The sequence below is a fragment of the Geotrypetes seraphini genome, chromosome 4 (assembly GCF_902459505.1).
Source record: "Geotrypetes seraphini chromosome 4, aGeoSer1.1, whole genome shotgun sequence".
Lineage (NCBI taxonomy): Eukaryota > Metazoa > Chordata > Amphibia > Gymnophiona > Dermophiidae > Geotrypetes > Geotrypetes seraphini.
The window spans coordinates 90,391,943-90,409,309 of record NC_047087.1 but is presented as its reverse complement, the minus strand read 5'-3'; the positions used below and the strand labels follow the sequence as shown (position 1 = coordinate 90,409,309).

At 41.0% G+C, this 17,367-nt stretch overlaps 1 protein-coding gene and 1 long non-coding RNA gene across 4 annotated transcripts in view; both read left to right on the top strand.

The window, feature by feature from the left end:
- Positions 1-17,203, top strand: part of HHLA2 (HERV-H LTR-associating 2) — a 123,749-nt gene extending 106,546 nt beyond the window's left edge. For all 3 annotated transcript variants that reach the window (XR_004539064.1, XM_033940280.1, XM_033940279.1), the window contains one exon: positions 16,943-17,203. Coding sequence is in view for 1 of the 3 variants with exons in the window: in XM_033940280.1 (XP_033796171.1) it covers positions 16,943-16,951 (9 nt within the window). In the remaining 2 variants the exon portion in view is untranslated. The remainder of the gene's footprint in view (positions 1-16,942) is intronic.
- LOC117358716 lies at positions 17-15,296 on the top strand. Its single transcript, XR_004539065.1, has 2 exons — positions 17-1,671; positions 11,010-15,296. It is a non-coding gene; the product is annotated as an uncharacterized LOC117358716 (long non-coding RNA).
- Positions 17,204-17,367: the final 164 nt, after the last annotated feature.

The window sequence follows — 17,367 nt, the reverse complement described above, 5'->3', positions numbered from 1 at the left end:
CTTTTTATGTACTTTGCTGTTGGGCCAGATCATGAAGGAAACCAGGGTTACATGGAATCCATTTTGGTTCTCTGTCTTTTCTATATCTTCTCAGTCTTTGGAATCCATTTTGTTTTCCAAGTCTTTGTTCTCAGCATCGTGGCATTAATTTGATACCACATGTGCCTTAGACTGGTTAGGAAGATAATGTGTCCCAAAGTAAGATATAACAGGAATTAAATATAGTTATGAATGAAAATTATGAATGAATGCTTGGCCAAGCAAGTATGAATGAAGCAAATATGATTGTGTGACTGTATTGAACAAAAGCATAGGTTTTGAAAAAACATATGATATATCTTTGCAACCTAAAGAAATCCTAAAGCAACATCTGGAAAAAATTAGAGTCAGGCACTGTGTGTGAGACTGTCAGCTCAGGGGGAGGCCAGCCCCTCCTCCTCCCTTTTCCAGGCTAAGGCTTGTGTGTGCAGATCTATAACCTGTCAGTTTAGGGAGAGCTTCTCTTTTCCTCTAAGGCTGAGAACTTTTCAGCATCTTTTTAACAAATAATGTTCTTAATATACTTTTGTGAAAATTATGATTTATATTCTGAAACTTGAATATAAGCAAACAAATGTACTTTTCTAAAACTTTTTTCTTTGTCTAATTTTAAACACCTCCTTTGTTGATCTTTATTGGTTGAGAGACTGATGATGTCACAATGAGCCAAAAGTATATAATAGAGGGTCATGAGATCCTGAGGTAAGCTCGTTATTAGAAGGCCAGCATTTGGCAACTATAACGATCTCCCACTAATGTAATGGCTAATGCATTTATGCTGTATTCTTTTGGTGTGCCATGATTGAATATAAAAACAATGAATTTACTGGTAACTTTACATTAGTGAAATTTTGCATGTTTTATTATTTTTCACACCTTTGAGCTTATGGCGTCAATGTCCCTTGCTCAATTGGCGTCCCTGGGTGGGCTCTGCCTCAAGCTCATTGGTCATTCATATAAACTCTAGAGTGAATAGAGATTTCACATGGTTTGTTAAAAACCAAAAGGGAGAAAGTCTTGTTATCATTGAATAACACTGACTGTGTATGCGCATGGGAAAACAATGGCGGCAATTGGACAAAACGGTACCGGAAAAAAGGAAAAAATTGTGAGTATAACACGCCATGACTATGTAAATTAATGTATAAATATGTGTGTAGAGGGGTGTGAAGTTAGTGTAAATTAAGTTATGTTAATGGAAAAAAAATTAGAAAAAAAAAGTAAAACAGGAAAAAATATAAAAGCCCAGTGGAACGGCAAATGTGGCTTGTAGTTTTTTAAGCTGGTTTTCCACATTGCTTTTCCTCTGTGAAAGAGAGAAGGGAAGAAAAAAACCCTTGCAGTACTGGCATTTTTTAAATCTGGCTTTTGATCTGAGCAGTGTCTGTCTGCAGTAAAGAAAACTTGTAGCTGTTGTATTGATAGTTTGAAAAGAAAAAAAATTCTAAACTCTAGTTCTGTCTCTCTCTTTCTCTGAACTAACTTTTTGTCTCTGAAAAAAGAAAAGTTGTGGCGTCCCGTATGAGTATGAGACCAAAGTTCCCTCGCTGTTCAGTTTCTTTGTGTGAAAGAGTGACCCCCACCTTTTTCCTCCCTCGATGCCTTCCTCAGTGCCTTCATGTGAGCTGGAAGGTGGGTTTTTTTGAACTTCTCCTTTGTTCTCTATGAAGAAGAGGGGAGGGGTCAATTCTAAAGCATGGTCTCTTTGTCTGAAATTCTAGGACTTCCCAGGTATCGATCTTTAAAATATGCTTAAATATTAGCAAATTGTGGATTTTAAAATGTAATAGTTTGCAATTAGAGGGGCTTAGCTCTCTGATTAAACTTTACTAGCATACACAGGGAAATGCATACTGTGTTCCAACACGGAATTCCTTTAAATAGTCCTGTTTGCTGATGAAAAGTTTCCTGTGAATTTCTAATTTAGTTTAGCAAGGCACGAGAATGTAATTCAATTTGTTTTTGATGTTGGGGAAACACAGAAAGTTTGCGGATGTTGAATATGTTGATTTAAGTTCAAAAAGGCTTGCAAGGAGAACAGAGTTTATATAGCTAAATCATGGGTGCCAATGCGTCAATCGCGATCGACAGGTCGCTTGCTCAGGTGACCCCAGTCGATCGCAGAGCGGGTTCCCTTCTTCCCTTCTCTTTTTTCCCCTCCTGACTGGCCTGCTCCTGAATTCTGCTGCTGCCTCCGCTGCTCAACATTAAAAAAAAAAAATGGCTTGGAGAACTTATGCTCTGGGGGTTAACGTGTGCTTGTACCAGCTTCTCTTTTCTTCCCTCTGAAACCGGAAGTTATGTCGGGGAGGGGGGGAGAGAAGGGAAGCCGGCACGCACATGTTAGAGCCCTGTTCGCGGGCTAACGCGGGAGACAGGTCAGTGAAGCTTGCGATTTGCTCTTCTTGCTGCCAGGTCCTGCCTACTTTCTGTTTCCTCAAAGGCAGGACCCGGCAGCATTTCTCCCAATAGGTCGATCTTGAGCCGATCAGCCTTCCTCTCCCCGACATCAATTCTGCCGTCGGAGAGGAAGTTCTGGCCAGCGGAACTTCCTCTCCGATGGCAGAATTGACTTCGGAGAGAGGAATGGTGGTGGGCCCGAAGCAGGGAGAGCTTGGCTGGCGGCGGGCGGCTTTGGGGGCCTGTTATCCGATGGCAGCGGCAGTGGCAGTGGCTTGGGGGAGGGCAGGGAGGGAGAAAGAGGGCAGGCAGGGAGACAGAAACAAAGAAGAGAAACAGAAAAAAAGAAAGGGGGCATGAAGAGAGAAAGAAAGAGAAGGCAGGGAGAGAAGAAGAAAACGTTGGGGGTGGGTGGAATGAGGTCAGGAGGAGAGGAAGCATACAGGCTACAAGAAGGGAAGAAAGATTGGATGCACAGTCAGAAGAAGAAAGTGCAACCAGAGACTCATGAAATCACCAGACAAGGTAGGAAAAATGATTTTATTTTAAATTTAGTGATCAAAATGTATCTGAATTTATATCTGCTCTCTATATTTTACAATATGATCCCCTTTTACTAAACCGCAATAGTGGTTTTTAGCGCAGGGAGCCTATGAGCGTCAAGAGCAGCGCTGGGCATTCAGCGCAGCTCCCTGCGCTAAAATCTGCTATCGTGGTTTAGTAAAAAGGGAGGGGGTGGGTATTTGTCTATTTTTGTATGGTTGTTACTGAGGTGACAGTGCATAGAGTCATCTGCTTTGACCTCTTTGAAAAAACCCCGGAATAGGAATGATAATTAACAATTGTATGCGTACAGTGTGCGTTGTGTTTTTTTTAAATTTTATTGTTGGTAGATCATTTTGGCTTGGTCATTTTAAAAGTAGCTCGCAAGCCCAAAAAGTGTGGGCACCCTAAGCTAAATGATCCCTGCGGTGTTAAAAACAATGGAGGTACTTTGGTAGTTTCAGAAGCTGTTAGGGCTCTGTACAAGATGCATCCTAGAAAAAAAAAAAGGCGTTATGTAGCTTGAATTTTTCCCTTGTTCCTTTATTTTTTAAAAAGGGTTATAAGAGTGTTGCAAGAAAAGAAATGTAGGGTCAGAAGGAATTAGCATGTGATATTAAATTAGGTGGATTTTAAAGTTTGCATAGTACAATGGTTTAACACGAGCAGGACAATATGTGTTTCTGGCTGGTTTAATGCAGGACATAGAATGTATAGGTATGGGGGCGTGGCTTGGTCGCGCATGGAGTCGGTCGAATAACGAGTGAGCTCCGTGCTGACAGACCTTGGAAAGATTAAAAAGTCATCAAAATCTACCCTCTTGAGGGCTCTGAACATAGGAACCCACTTAAAAAATCCAGCACAGTGAAGGGGAAGGAAGATCGAGGCGTCCCCCTTCACTGCACCGGAGGAGCCCGAAATCGGCGGCGGTTTGCCCCGCCCCCAACAGCCACCTTCGGCATAAGTCTGCCTTGCAGCCCTCTCGAGAGCTCTAAAAACAGGACCCCCTTTAAAAATCCAGCACAGTGAAGGGGAAGGAAGATTGAGGCGTCCCCCTTCACTGCACCGGAGGAGCCCGAAATCGGCGGCGGTTTGCCCCGCCCCCAACAGCCACCTTCGGCATAAGTCTGCCTTGCAGCCCTCTCGAGGGCTCTGAAAACAGGACCCACTTAAAAAAAAAAAAAAATCCAGCACAGTGAAGGGGAAGGAAGATCAAGGCGTCCCCCTTCACTGCACCGGAGGAGCCCGAAATCGGCGGCGGTTTGCCCCGCCCCCAACAGCCACCTTCGGCATAAATCTACCTTGCAGCCCTCTCGAGGGCTCTGAAAACAGGACCCACTTAAAAAATCCAGCACAGTGAAGGGGAAGGAAGATCGAGGCGTCCCCCCTCACTGCACCGGAGGAGCCCGAAATCGGCGGCGGTTTGCCCCGCCCCCAACAGCCACCTTCGGCATAAGTCTCCCTCTCGAGGGCTCTGAAAACAGGACCCACTTAAAAAATCCAGCACAGTGAAGGGGAAGGAAGATCGAGGCGTCCCCCTTCACTGCACCGGAGGAGCCCGAAATCGGCGGCGGTTTGCCCCGCCCCCAACAGCCACCTTCGGCATAAGTCTGCCTTGCAGCCCTCTCGAGGGCTCTGAAAACAGGACCCACTTAAAAAATCCAGCACAGTGAAGGGGAAGGAAGATCAAGGCGTCCCCCTTCACTGCACCGGAGGAGCCCGAAATCGGCGGCGGTTTGCCCCGCCCCCAACAGCCACCTTCGGCATAAGTCTCCCTCTCGAGGGCTCTGAAAACAGGACCCACTTAAAAAATCCAGCACAGTGAAGGGGAAGGAAGATCGAGGCATCCCCCTTCACTGCACCGGAGGAGCCCGAAATCGGCGGCGGTTTGCCCCGCCCCCAACAACCACCTTCGGCATAAGTCTGTCTTGCAGTAAAACATTACTAAGATAGCACGTATGGCTTAAAGGCTCCTTCACACCAACACCCAAATTAATTAACAAAAAATAAAAGTGCTTTTTCACCGAAATCAGCTGCCACAACTAATTTCAGTCCGCAACAACTACTGTCCTCATGTCACCACCGAAACCGCCGAAAGCCGAATCAACCGCGCCACTCAACGGTAGAAGAACCAAACCGGATCCAAACACACCAGAGAAAATGGCGACGGGAATCGACGAAGCCTCATTCGACCTGCTCTTAAAAGAAATGAGGTCAATTCGGATCATAGTGCAAGAGCAAGTCGAGGAAACAAAGCTTCTCCGTGGGAAAATTGAAGAACTAAACTCTCAGTTTGTCGACGCACGCCACCGACTTGACGCTCTTGAAGAAAAAACGGCTGATCTGCAATCAACACAAACGCTAGTAAATAAACATGAAAAATTGATTATCACCCTGCAACGAGACATGGAAGACCTTTCCAACCGCAGCAGAAGATCCAACCTGAGAATCATTGGATTACCTGAATCAACAGAGGGCTCTGATATGATTTCCTTCTTGTCTAATTTTCTGCCTAAAACTCTCGGTCTTGTCTTCTCTCCTCCATTGGAAATAGAGCACGCTCACCGTGTACCTTCTCATCTTTCATCACATGCTTCCTCTCCTCGACCCATAGTGGCAAAGTTGCTCAGATTTCAACACACGTTGCAAATCCTTACAGCTGCAAAATCTAAACCTCAACTTCTCCACCAAGGCAGAAAGTTCTTTATAGTTCCAGACCTGGCCAAATCCACGGCCTTGAAGAGAAAAGCATTTCTTTCCCATCGACAGGAGCTTAAAGATATAGGAGCCAAGTATGGTCTTATGTACCCAGCAAGGATGAAAGTGACCTACAACAACCGCACATCTTCATATACTGACCCTAAAGACTTAGTTGCATTTCTGGAATCTTTAAAAATGCGCTGACATGATTTGCTGCAAACATACTCACTTGTTTCTCAGTTATATCGCAAATATTGATAAGCACACCAATTTTCAAGTTATTGATATTGTATGGGTGTGGGGTTCTTTGCTAGCTTTCCCATTTGTGTTATATCTTTATGCTCACAGGAGCACCCATAAAAATTTTTAACTCTATATATGAGAATGTGATCCTTTGTGATGACATTTTTTACTTTTTCTCTACTACCTATATGCTCTTTCTTTTACTTTCTGACAGGAGTGTCTACCTTAAACATTATCTTTGCTATATACACACATTGAACATGTGCAAAATATACTGCAATATAGTAATGTATTTAAAAGATTATGGCTGACTTGCATATTTTTTCTTTTAATGTGAATGGACTAAATCATCCCATTAAGAGGAAAAAGATAGCTAACTATATTTTTAATAAGCACCCTGATGTGGTATTTTTACAAGAGACTCACCTGCCTCTCGCTGCTGCCTTAAAATTTCAATTAAAGGGATACTCCTCTCACTTTTATTCTCCTGCGACCCAGCGTAAGAAAAATGGAGTCTCAATATTTTTCCATGATAAACTCTCTCCTGTAGTTCACTCTTCTACGACGGACAAGGACGGAAGATGGTGCTTGGTGCACGCTGCGTTGCACTCAGTGAACTTTGTGTTCCTTAACATTTATGCTCCAGTCCTAGACCACCCAGAATTTTTCCAAGACCTTCAGATGGCGTTAGTAGAATACAGTTCTTGCCCTTTAGTACTTGGAGGCGATTTCAATCAAATTCAAGATATTTATATTGATAGATCATCTTCTTGCAAACCCTCCAAATCCAAGTCATTCACAGCCTTACATGCCCTTAAAGATGCCTTCTCCCTTGTAGATCCATGGCGTTTGTTTAATCCAAAGGGTAGAGAATACTCTCACTTCTCACCACCTCATAATACCTACTCAAGAATAGACTTCTTTCTTATATCCTCCTCTCTCATTCAGGACCTGGCAAACAATGTTATTCACCCAATCTCTCTTACAGATCATGCGGCCACCTCCCTACACCTACTTATCTCTGCCCCCCGCAAAGAATTTTCTTCTTGGAGACTAAACAATGCTTTACTCTTAGACTCAGAAATAGCTGACAAAATTCAATCTTTCACTGCTGAATTCTTCGAACTTAACTCCAAAGATCCAGAAATTTGCCCATCCATTGTCTGGGAGGCTTATAAAGTCTCCCTTAGGGGTGAACTTATCAACCTCGCCTCTTGGAAAAAGAAACAATCCATGAAAAAAGAGAAAGACTTAGAATCTTCTATCAAAGAGTTAGAACTACAACATATGTCTACCCACTTACATGATCCATCTATTTTTCAACGTATACAAAATCTTAAATACGAATTTAACACTTTAGTTTTCAGTACTGCTAGACGGGATATTTTTATCTCAACCTCTGGACATTATATGGGAGACAACCTTATGGGACGCCCTTTGGCTAGATATCTTAAAACTAAATCCAAACGCCTACATATCACAGCCATTCAAAACCCATTGGGGCAGATGGTTAAAACCCGGTCTCTGATCTCTTCTCAATTTGAAAACTTCTATACTACTTTATATAAATCTGATTTTTCTGCTTCAGAATCGGGGATAGACTCTTTTCTTGCTTCTTTGGTTCATCCGACCTTATCGGACTCTGTGAAATTGAAACTGGACTCTCCCATTACTGTATCTGAAATAGAAGCCGCAATATCAGCTATGCCTACCGGCAAAGCCCCAGGTCCTGACGGGTTTACCAATGAATTTTTTAAGCAGTTTCGTAATCTTCTGGCTCCTCATCTTCTTTCTTACTATGAATTCCTCCACTCTGATCCAGACAAACAATTCAACTTCACTGAGGCCACTATAGTAGTCATTCCCAAACCTGACAGAGACCCTACCTTGGTTAAAAACTTTCGCCCCATTTCTCTTCTTAATTTAGATTACAAGATCATGGCAAAACTTCTTGCACTGAGACTCAACAAAGTGATCCCCTCTCTTATTCACAAAGATCAAACGGGGTTTATTAAACAAAGGTTTATAGGAGACAATATACGCCTCTTTCATCATATTAATGCCCATGCTAAAACACTCTCAGATCCCGTAATCGGTTTGGCCATAGATGCCGAAAAGGCCTTTGACCGAGTTGAATGGCCTTTTCTATTCCAAATTTTAAAGTGGTACAACTTTGGCCCGTTCTATACAGATTGGATTAAAACTTTATATCATCAACCCACAGCTCGCATTTTAATTAATAATTCTCTCTCCAACAAATTCTCCCTACATAGAGGCACTCGCCAGGGCTGCCCTCTGTCGCCGCTGCTATTTAATTTAGCGTTGGAACCTCTCCTCTCTGCTATCCGACAATGCCCAACAATAACAGGAATTGAAACCACTTATTGTCATATCAAATTAGCAGCATACGCTGATGATGTCCTTCTCTTTATCCGAGATCCTGTTGCTTCCCTTCCCTCACTCGTTAATATTGTCTCTCATTACTCCAAGCTTTCTGGATACTCAGTTAACTGGGAAAAATCAGAAATTTTCCCTCTTAATGATCTCATTTACCCCTCAGATCTCGCCCAATTTCCCTTCACGTGGTCACACGGAGCTGTAAAATACTTGGGAGTGTTAATACATAAAGATCCGATTCAAACTCAAGATCTAAACATATCTAAAATTAAAAGTTTAGTTCTTAACACCCTGTCTCGTTGGTCTCCACTCTTCCTTTCATGGTGGGGCAGAATAGCTTCTATCAAAATGACCCTTACTCCTCAGATAAACTATACCCTCTCAATGCTTCCCTCCTTATGCAAGAAGAAATTTTTTCATTGGTTGAATAAGAAAATATCTGACTTTGTGTGGAATAACAAAAAACCTCGTATTGCTCTCGACAAGCTGAAAGCCTCTAAAATTAATGGGGGTTTGAATGTACCAGATTTTCATTTTTATTATATCGCATCATTGGCCAAATATGGAGCCTATTGGATTATTAACCCTAGTACCCAAGACTCACCAACCTGGTTTGACCTGGAACGGTTTTTATGTGCACCATTACATGTTTCATGCTTGTTGACGGTGCCAGTGCCCAAACTTTTGAGAAAATACTCCTTATTGAGTGCAACGCAGCATGCCCTTCATATACTAGACGTAATCGCAGAGATTTCAATTAAAGACAGTCTACTCTTGTCCATTTGGAATAACCCCAAAATCCAAATCAATAGTAAATCTCTTTCATGGAAAATGTGGCAGCGGGCTGGTTTGTGGTCTCTCCATCAGATAACCACTCTCACTTCGTTTGTTCCCTTTGTCACAATTTGCTCTACTTACTCATTGTCTCCTTCTGCTTACTCACAGTGGCTTTCTCTTACTAAGACGTTATCTTCTATGTCTATACGCTTTGATTATATGACATCCATTCACACTTTGTATCACTGGTCCACATTGGCTATATCAAAAGGTAAAGCGATATCTCTCTTTTATAGTATTCTAAGAGATCACTCTTTCACATTTTCCTCTCATTCCATGAAACATTGGGAATCTATGCTGACAACCTCACTTACTGATGTTGACTGGGAACTCTTCTGGTCATCGACAAACCGACCTCTTTTATCATCCAGAGTCTCACAATCAATGTTCTTCATTATGTGGAATGCGGTATGGATACCCTTTCGGATGTGGAAAGCTAACCTAAAACAAGACTCTATATGTTGGAATTGTATGAAAGAAGCTGGGACTCTTGATCACATGCTTTTCCACTGTGCTAAAGTTCGTTCCTTTTGGACATGCATTTGGGACACCATAAAGTCTATTACCAATTGTTCAGAAGAAATTTCCTTTGACATTATAATTCTCCGATCTCAACACCCTTGTTTTACACAGTCTAACTGTCCTCCTAAACTCATTGATGCAATGTTTGTGACTGCCCTTATGCACATCTTGAAAAATTGGAAGTCCTCTTCATTACTAAACTATACCTTTTGGTGGAATTCTTTGAGCATGTATCATAAATTTGAATCATATGCTTATGAAAAGAAAAATATAATTCGACTTTCCAAAAGTTTGACACAATGTAAATCACCCTGGAAATTCCTAGACTCATATGTTCAATCTATTTCATAGACACTCCTCTCTTCTTCTTCTTCTTTTTCTTTACCTTCATCTTTTTCCTCATTTTATTCTTTTTCTTTCTTCTTTCAATTTCTCTTTCCTCTTATCTTTTCTTTTATTATCTTTTCATGAACAGTCCTAGTACTTTAGATCTTTTAAAACGATTCAATTCTACATTGCACAATATAACTGAATATTTGTTATACTAAATGTTTTGTTTTATTTTTTGATACCCTGTACTTGAACTGTTTCTTATATTTTTTCAAAAAACTCAATAAAAAATATTGAACAGAATGTATAGGTATGTTTGGGAGAGTTATGGGTTATGTAGAAGAGGGTTTTTGTTTCAAAGAAATATTGGTTTGAGCAAGTGAAACAGTACATGGGAAAAAAAGTTTCCCTGCCTTTGTATTTTTATTTCAGTGTTTCAAATTAGTCCTGAATATGTATTTTTGTTCCCCTGCATGGTTTATAAGGTATTTTTAGGAAGTCATCAATGTTAATATACTTAAAATTAAATTTGGAAGTTTAAAATAAAAAGATTTACAAAAATAGAGGTTAATTACCTATATTTTTCTGAAAATTGAAATCTAAGATAAATAAAGGGCTTGCTAACCTTGATAACGGTAATGAACAATTATACTAGATTTTTATGTAAGTGGATGAATTTGGAACTGAGTTTTTGCTTAATTTTTACCAGTAAGCTCTTCAGGATAGGAACCTAATAAAGAATATGGATTGAGAATAATTCCCTGGTGTTAGAAAAAGAAAGTCTAATTTTACCATGTAGAGAATGGATCTGCATGTTTTAATTTTCCTGTGGCCGTATTTGGTATCACAGGACCATGAAAAAGTTATTGAAACTGTGCTTTGTTTTCTAGCCAATACAGATTACAGTCTCAGCAGAATTCCAGTCAGCCGTCTGCAGAAAAGTGGGGAAACACGTTTTTCTTTGTGCTCTTGTTAATGAACATGTGCTTCCTTTGCAGGACCTACACTGACCAGCAGTACCACATTCCACCACTAGAGCTGTGGAAAACACAGAGAAAATTCCGAAGCTGAATTTTCGGTGGGAATTTCAGTGTTCCTTTGTCTTTGTTCAACAAATTAGATGTGCTTACTTTTTAGTTGTAACAGTGCATTGGTGTGTTTTTCCCTTGGACAAAGGAAAGAAAGAAAACAAGCAGTTCCATAGTTGCAGAACAGACGGGCTTGAATTCCGAAAAGCCGCAGCATGAACTTTTAAAGCCATTATTTCAATTTCACTGAAATTAATTTAGAGACTCTGACCTTACAAGTTGCTAAAATATTTGCAAAGACATTCTGGACTCAAACAATTTGAAAGAAAAAAAGACTTTATCTTAAACCACTTTTCTTTAAATCACTATAATTTGAATTAGGCTTCTGAACTTTAATTATGCTTTTACATAATTCAATAGGCTTATTCTGATATTGTGTTAACAACTGTATTTTCTTTATCATTGTCCTCATGCATCGTTCTCTGAAAATATTTTGTTTATCCTGTATTTTAAATGTTATTTCATATTACTGTCTTCCATGTATGGTGGTAGATTCTAAGCTGTCACACATTGCCACAGTATGGATAATTGGGTTTAACTGTTGATATCATCAGCCTTTTTAATGGTTTTATTTAAATTTGAGAAATGAGTTTTGCAACACACACAGAAAAAGAAAAATTATATCTGGTGTGCATTTACTGAGTGCATTATCTGCACATGGGTTACATTTCCATATTAAGCATATATTTGGGTTTTCTTAACGCTATGCAGTATTTTACACTTTATTGATTTAATTCCAGGTACTATAAAATAACACATTTGAGCATAGGGACCAATTAAGTTAGGTAATACTGAGGTTCTCTTATTTTAGGGAAATCTAGGGATTTAGATATGTTTAATATATATCTAAGGTTCTATTTTTTCTCGTAGCTATACTTTCTTTACATTTTCTGACCTTTTTTAACTTCAAAAGTACTGGAGTTTCATGAATACCTCTATGAATAAAAGAACAGACGCCAGTTTAGTCTCTGCTCTAGGACTATTATTGCACCTAGAACAGACACTGTCTGTATACCTACCACTGGAATGGTAAGTTTCCTGTATGGTATAGCTTAGCCAGTAACTTACATAAATTACTTGAATGGGTTTTATCTAGGATAGTGGACGGGATTTGCTTGCATTCTCACTAGAGAATTCAAGTATGCTTTGGGTAAGATCTTCTAGGCACCTGCCTTTGCAGGCCTAGGTAGTACATTTTTCTGGCTTTTGTACAATTAATCCTATCTAATTGGCATTAAAAGAATATACTTGCACAGACACACACTGATCCATAAGAAGAACCGTACCCGTTATAAGAAGTGTAGATCTAGTTTGAATAATATCCTGTGAATCTTCTAGGAAACCAGTTAAATCAAAGTCAATTTGTTCCAACTGATCTATACCTGCTTCTATGGGAACTTTTTTCCTCTGAGGAATATAATAAAGGTTTGTTAAAGGCAAATTTTCTACGTCAGTCATCCCCAAAACTTCTTTAAAATACTTCTTAACCAATATTTCCGGAGATAATAGATGAGTTTTGGGGAAATTAACTAGACGTAAATTTTTTGCTCTATGTAAGTTCTCCATTTTCTCAAATTTCATATGAGTGATATGAAAATCCTTAACTGCTGATGAAGAAACTGCTTGTAATGTAATCACTTGAGATTCAGTTGTTCTAATTGATTTTTCAATAATTTTTAAGTTAGAATCAACATTAGCAAACTTTCCAATCACCTCTTGCGAAAATTTTTCATTTTGTGTAACCACAGATTTTAATAACCCCTCCACACGAGTATTAATTTGCCAAAGATCTTTTAAAGTAACCTCCTGAGGTTCAATCTGGGGCTTTCCGGCAAACAGAACCTCATCTTGAAAAGTTAAGACTTTGGGCATCACTTCATAAACTAATGAAAGTGATCCCATCTGCTCAGAAAGTCCATCTGACTGACTACTGGAGCCAGGCTTAGGCTCCAAACGATCAGGAATATTCGGTGGAGGAGGAGGAGTTCTACCTGGGGGGCTGAGAGATGCCCCTGAAAGCGAATCCGCTCCCTGGCTATGACCTAAGGCACTGGATGAAATAAAATGCCGGTCTATGGGGCCCAATAATGTTGGAGTAGACACCTTAGCTTTACCTTTCCTTTTCCCCATATCAATAAAATTTTAATACATACAGTTCCTCCCGTTCCTCCCAGTGTCTCCAAGGGGCTCCCAAGGGGCAAACGTGCCCCTTAGGGCACGCCCCTTTGGCCACGCCCTGCGGCCGCGCCCTGCGGCCGCGTGCCGCAGACGCGGCGTCTCTTTAACCCCGAAGGCAAGGACCCACGTGACGTCAGAGCGTCTGTCTCCGCGGGTGCCCGCTAGGAAGACGACCCCCGACTCTCCAGCTCCAGATGGAAAGAAGCGCTGCAGTCCTGGGCAAGGTCAAAGTCCACCAAGATGGTAACACTGTAAGAAATCTGCCTCTCCGGTCTCCTGCATACGCGGCGTCTCTTTAACCCCGAAGGCAAGGACCCGCGTGACGTCAGAGCGTCTGTCTCCGCGGGTGCCCGCTAGGAAGACGACCCCCGACTCTCCAGCTCCAGATGGAAAGAAGCGCTGCAGTCCTGGGCAAGGTCAAAGTCCACCAAGATGGTAACACTGTAAGAAATCTGCCTCTCCGGTCTCCTGCATACGCGGCGTCTCTTTAACCCCGAAGGCAAGGACCCGCGTGACGTCAGAGCGTCTGTCTCCGCGGGTGCCCGCTAGGAAGACGACCCCCGACTCTCCAGCTCCAGATGGAAAGAAGCGCTGCAGTCCTGGGCAAGGTCAAAGTCCACCAAGATGGTAACACTGTAAGAAATCTGCCTCTCCGGTCTCCTGCATACGCGGCGTCTCTTTAACCCCGAAGGCAAGGACCCGCGTGACGTCAGAGCGTCTGTCTCCGCGGGTGCCCGCTAGGAAGACGACCCCCGACTCTCCAGCTCCAGATGGAAAGAAGCGCTGCAGTCCTGGGCAAGGTCAAAGTCCACCAAGATGGTAACACTGTAAGAAATCTGCCTCTCCGGTCTCCTGCATACGCGGCGTCTCTTTAACCCCGAAGGCAAGGACCCGCGTGACGTCAGAGCGTCTGTCTCCGCGGGTGCCCGCTAGGAAGATGACCCCCGACTCTCCAGCTCCAGATGGAAAGAAGCGCTGCAGTCCTGGGCAAGGTCAAAGTCCACCAAGATGGTAACACTGTAAGAAATCTGCCTCTCCGGTCTCCTGCATACGCGGCGTCTCTTTAACCCCGAAGGCAAGGACCCGCGTGACGTCAGAGCGTCTGTCTCCGCGGGTGCCCGCTAGGAAGACGACCCCCGACTCTCCAGCTCCAGATGGAAAGAAGCGCTGCAGTCCTGGGCAAGGTCAAAGTCCACCAAGATGGTAACACTGTAAGAAATCTGCCTCTCCGGTCTCCTGCATACGCGGCGTCTCTTTAACCCCGAAGGCAAGGACCCGCGTGACGTCAGAGCGTCTGTCTCCGCGGGTGCCCGCTAGGAAGACGACCCCCGACTCTCCAGCTCCAGATGGAAAGAAGCGCTGCAGTCCTGGGCAAGGTCAAAGTCCACCAAGATGGTAACACTGTAAGAAATCTGCCTCTCCCTTATAACTTGTGCAAGAGAGATAGATAAATCTTTGATAATGAAAGCTTATTTTCAAAATAAGCAGAAAGATTTTTGTGGAGATAAAGTATTGATATTTCCAGATGTGGCCCAAGCAACACAATTAAGAAGAAAATCTTTTTTGGCTTTGAAATCTAGGGTGTTGGCTTTAGGAGCCACATTTTATTTGAAATTTCCTTGTAAATGCTTGATTAAATTTAAGGAGAATGATTATGTTTATTGGGATTCAATTCAGTTAGAACAATTTTTGCAACATCAAGAATCTATTATTAGTAGTTCTGTAACCACATAAATTAATTATTTGGAGTTTAGAAAAATTTCTAACACTATTATGATTGATCTATATGATCATGTTTATTTTCAGATCTTTTGAGTTATGATAATTGGGATCTGATTCTCCCATAATTATGAGGACTAGAGAATTGTTTTGATGAACCTCTTTTGGTTGTAATGCTATTCTTTTAATTTTTTGTATATGTATTATTCTTCTTTGTTATTATCTAAGTAATAATGTTTAAAAATTGAATAAATAAATAAAAAAAAAAAAAAGAAGAACCGTACCCAGAGTAAACCCCCAGCCACAGATCAGACCATGAGCTCAGTTATGAATATTACTTCATAAATTAAGTAATATTCAAGAGGGGATTGAGGAGTAGTGGCTCATGGCCAGTAGGGGGTGATGTTTATGGGACGGTAATGGAATGGATATTAGAACATGATAGTGCAGTAATTTTGTGGAGTTTTTCTACAAAAGTGCCTATTTTTCGTATGATTTTGGGTAATTCTAGTTAGATACAAGCATATCTGTTAGTTAAGGCCACGCTCAATAGAAGCGTACGACAAACTGGTGAATAAAAATCTGAATATAAAAGAGCTAAAGCCAGAAAAACACACTACAGATTAATATAAGGGAAAGAATGGTGTTCTTTTTATGTAATTTGCTGTTGGGCCAGATCATGAAGGAAACCAGTGTTACATGGAATCCATTTTGGTTCTCTGTCTTTTCTATATCTTCTCAGTCTTTGGAATAAATTTTGTTTTCCAAGTCTTTGTTCTCAGCATCGTGGCGTTAATTTGATACCACATGTGCCTTAGACTGGTTAGGAAGATAATGTGTCCCAAACTATGATATAACAGGAATTAAATATAGTTATGAATGAAAATTATGAATGAATGCTTGGCCAAGCAAGTATGAATGAAGCAAATATGATTGTGTGACTGTATTGAACAAAAGCATAGGTTTTGAAAAAACATATGATATATCTTTGCAACCTAAAAAAATCCTAAAGCAACATCTGGAAAAAATTAGAGTCAGGCACTGTGTGTGAGACTGTCAGCTCAGGGGGAGGCCAGCCCCTCCTCCTCCCTTTTCCAGGCTAAGGCTTCTGTGTGCAGATCCATAACCTGTCAGTTTAGGGAGAGCTTCTCTTTTCCTCTAAGGCTGAGAACTTTTCAGCATCTTTTTAACAAATAATGTTCTTAATATACTTTTGTGAAAATTATGATTTATATTCTGAAACTTGAATATAAGCAAACAAATGTACTTTTCTAAAACTTTTTTCTTTGTCTAATTTTAAACACCTCCTTTGTTGATCTTTATTGGTTGAGAGACTGATGATGTCACAATGAGCCAAAAGTATATAATAGAGGGTCATGAGATCCTGAGGTGAGCTCGTTATTAGAAGGCCAGCATTTGGCAACTATAACGATCTCCCACTAATGTAATGGCTAATGCATTTATGCTGTATTCTTTTGGTGTGCCATGATTGAATATAAAAACAATAAATTTACTGGTAATTTTACATTAGTGAAATTTTGCATGTTTTATTATTTTTCACACCTTTGAGCTTATGGTGTCAATGTCCCTTGCTCATCCCCTCCCCCCAAATTTTATTTATTTTTGTAAAAAATACCTAATAAATACACAAAGCTAACAGGAGTTGGTAATATTTTTACATAATCATAACTTCCATGTCACAACTACATAGGTGTATATCAGAAGTAACATACTTTTTTGTCAGTTCTAACAGTTTAATCTTTTTTTTATTATATATTGTTTAGAAGTGCACATAACCATTCTGTTTCTGCTCACCAAATCTTCAGATGAGAGCAAGTTGGGGAACATCTTGTTTTCCATGGTAGTGTTAGCATTGTAGGTTTGCTGTGTTTCCTATTCCCCAGGAATCTACTTTCTTACACTTTCTTATACTTTCTTACAAATAGATCCTTTGAAACAGGAAAATGGGAGACAAATTGATCCTCCACACCTTCACACAGGAGACTGAGCAAATTATCTAGAAACAACAATCCATTTTTGATGGTCACTGGTGTTCAGTGAGAACTACAAGTTGTATAGCCCAGACATTGAGAGCGTTGAGTGAACATAAGAATTGCCGCTGCTGGGTCAGACCAGTGGTCCACTCACATGGTGGCCCTCTGGTCAGAGACCAGTGCCCTAACTGAGACTAGCCCTACCTGCGTACATTCCGGTTCAGCAGGAACTTGTCTAACTTTGTCTTGAATCCCTGGAGGGTGTGTTCCCCTATGACAGACTCCAGAAGAGCGTTCCAGTTTTCTACCACTCTCTGGATAAAGAAGAACTTCTTTACGTTCGTATGGAGTCTATCCCCTTTCAATTTTAGAAAGTG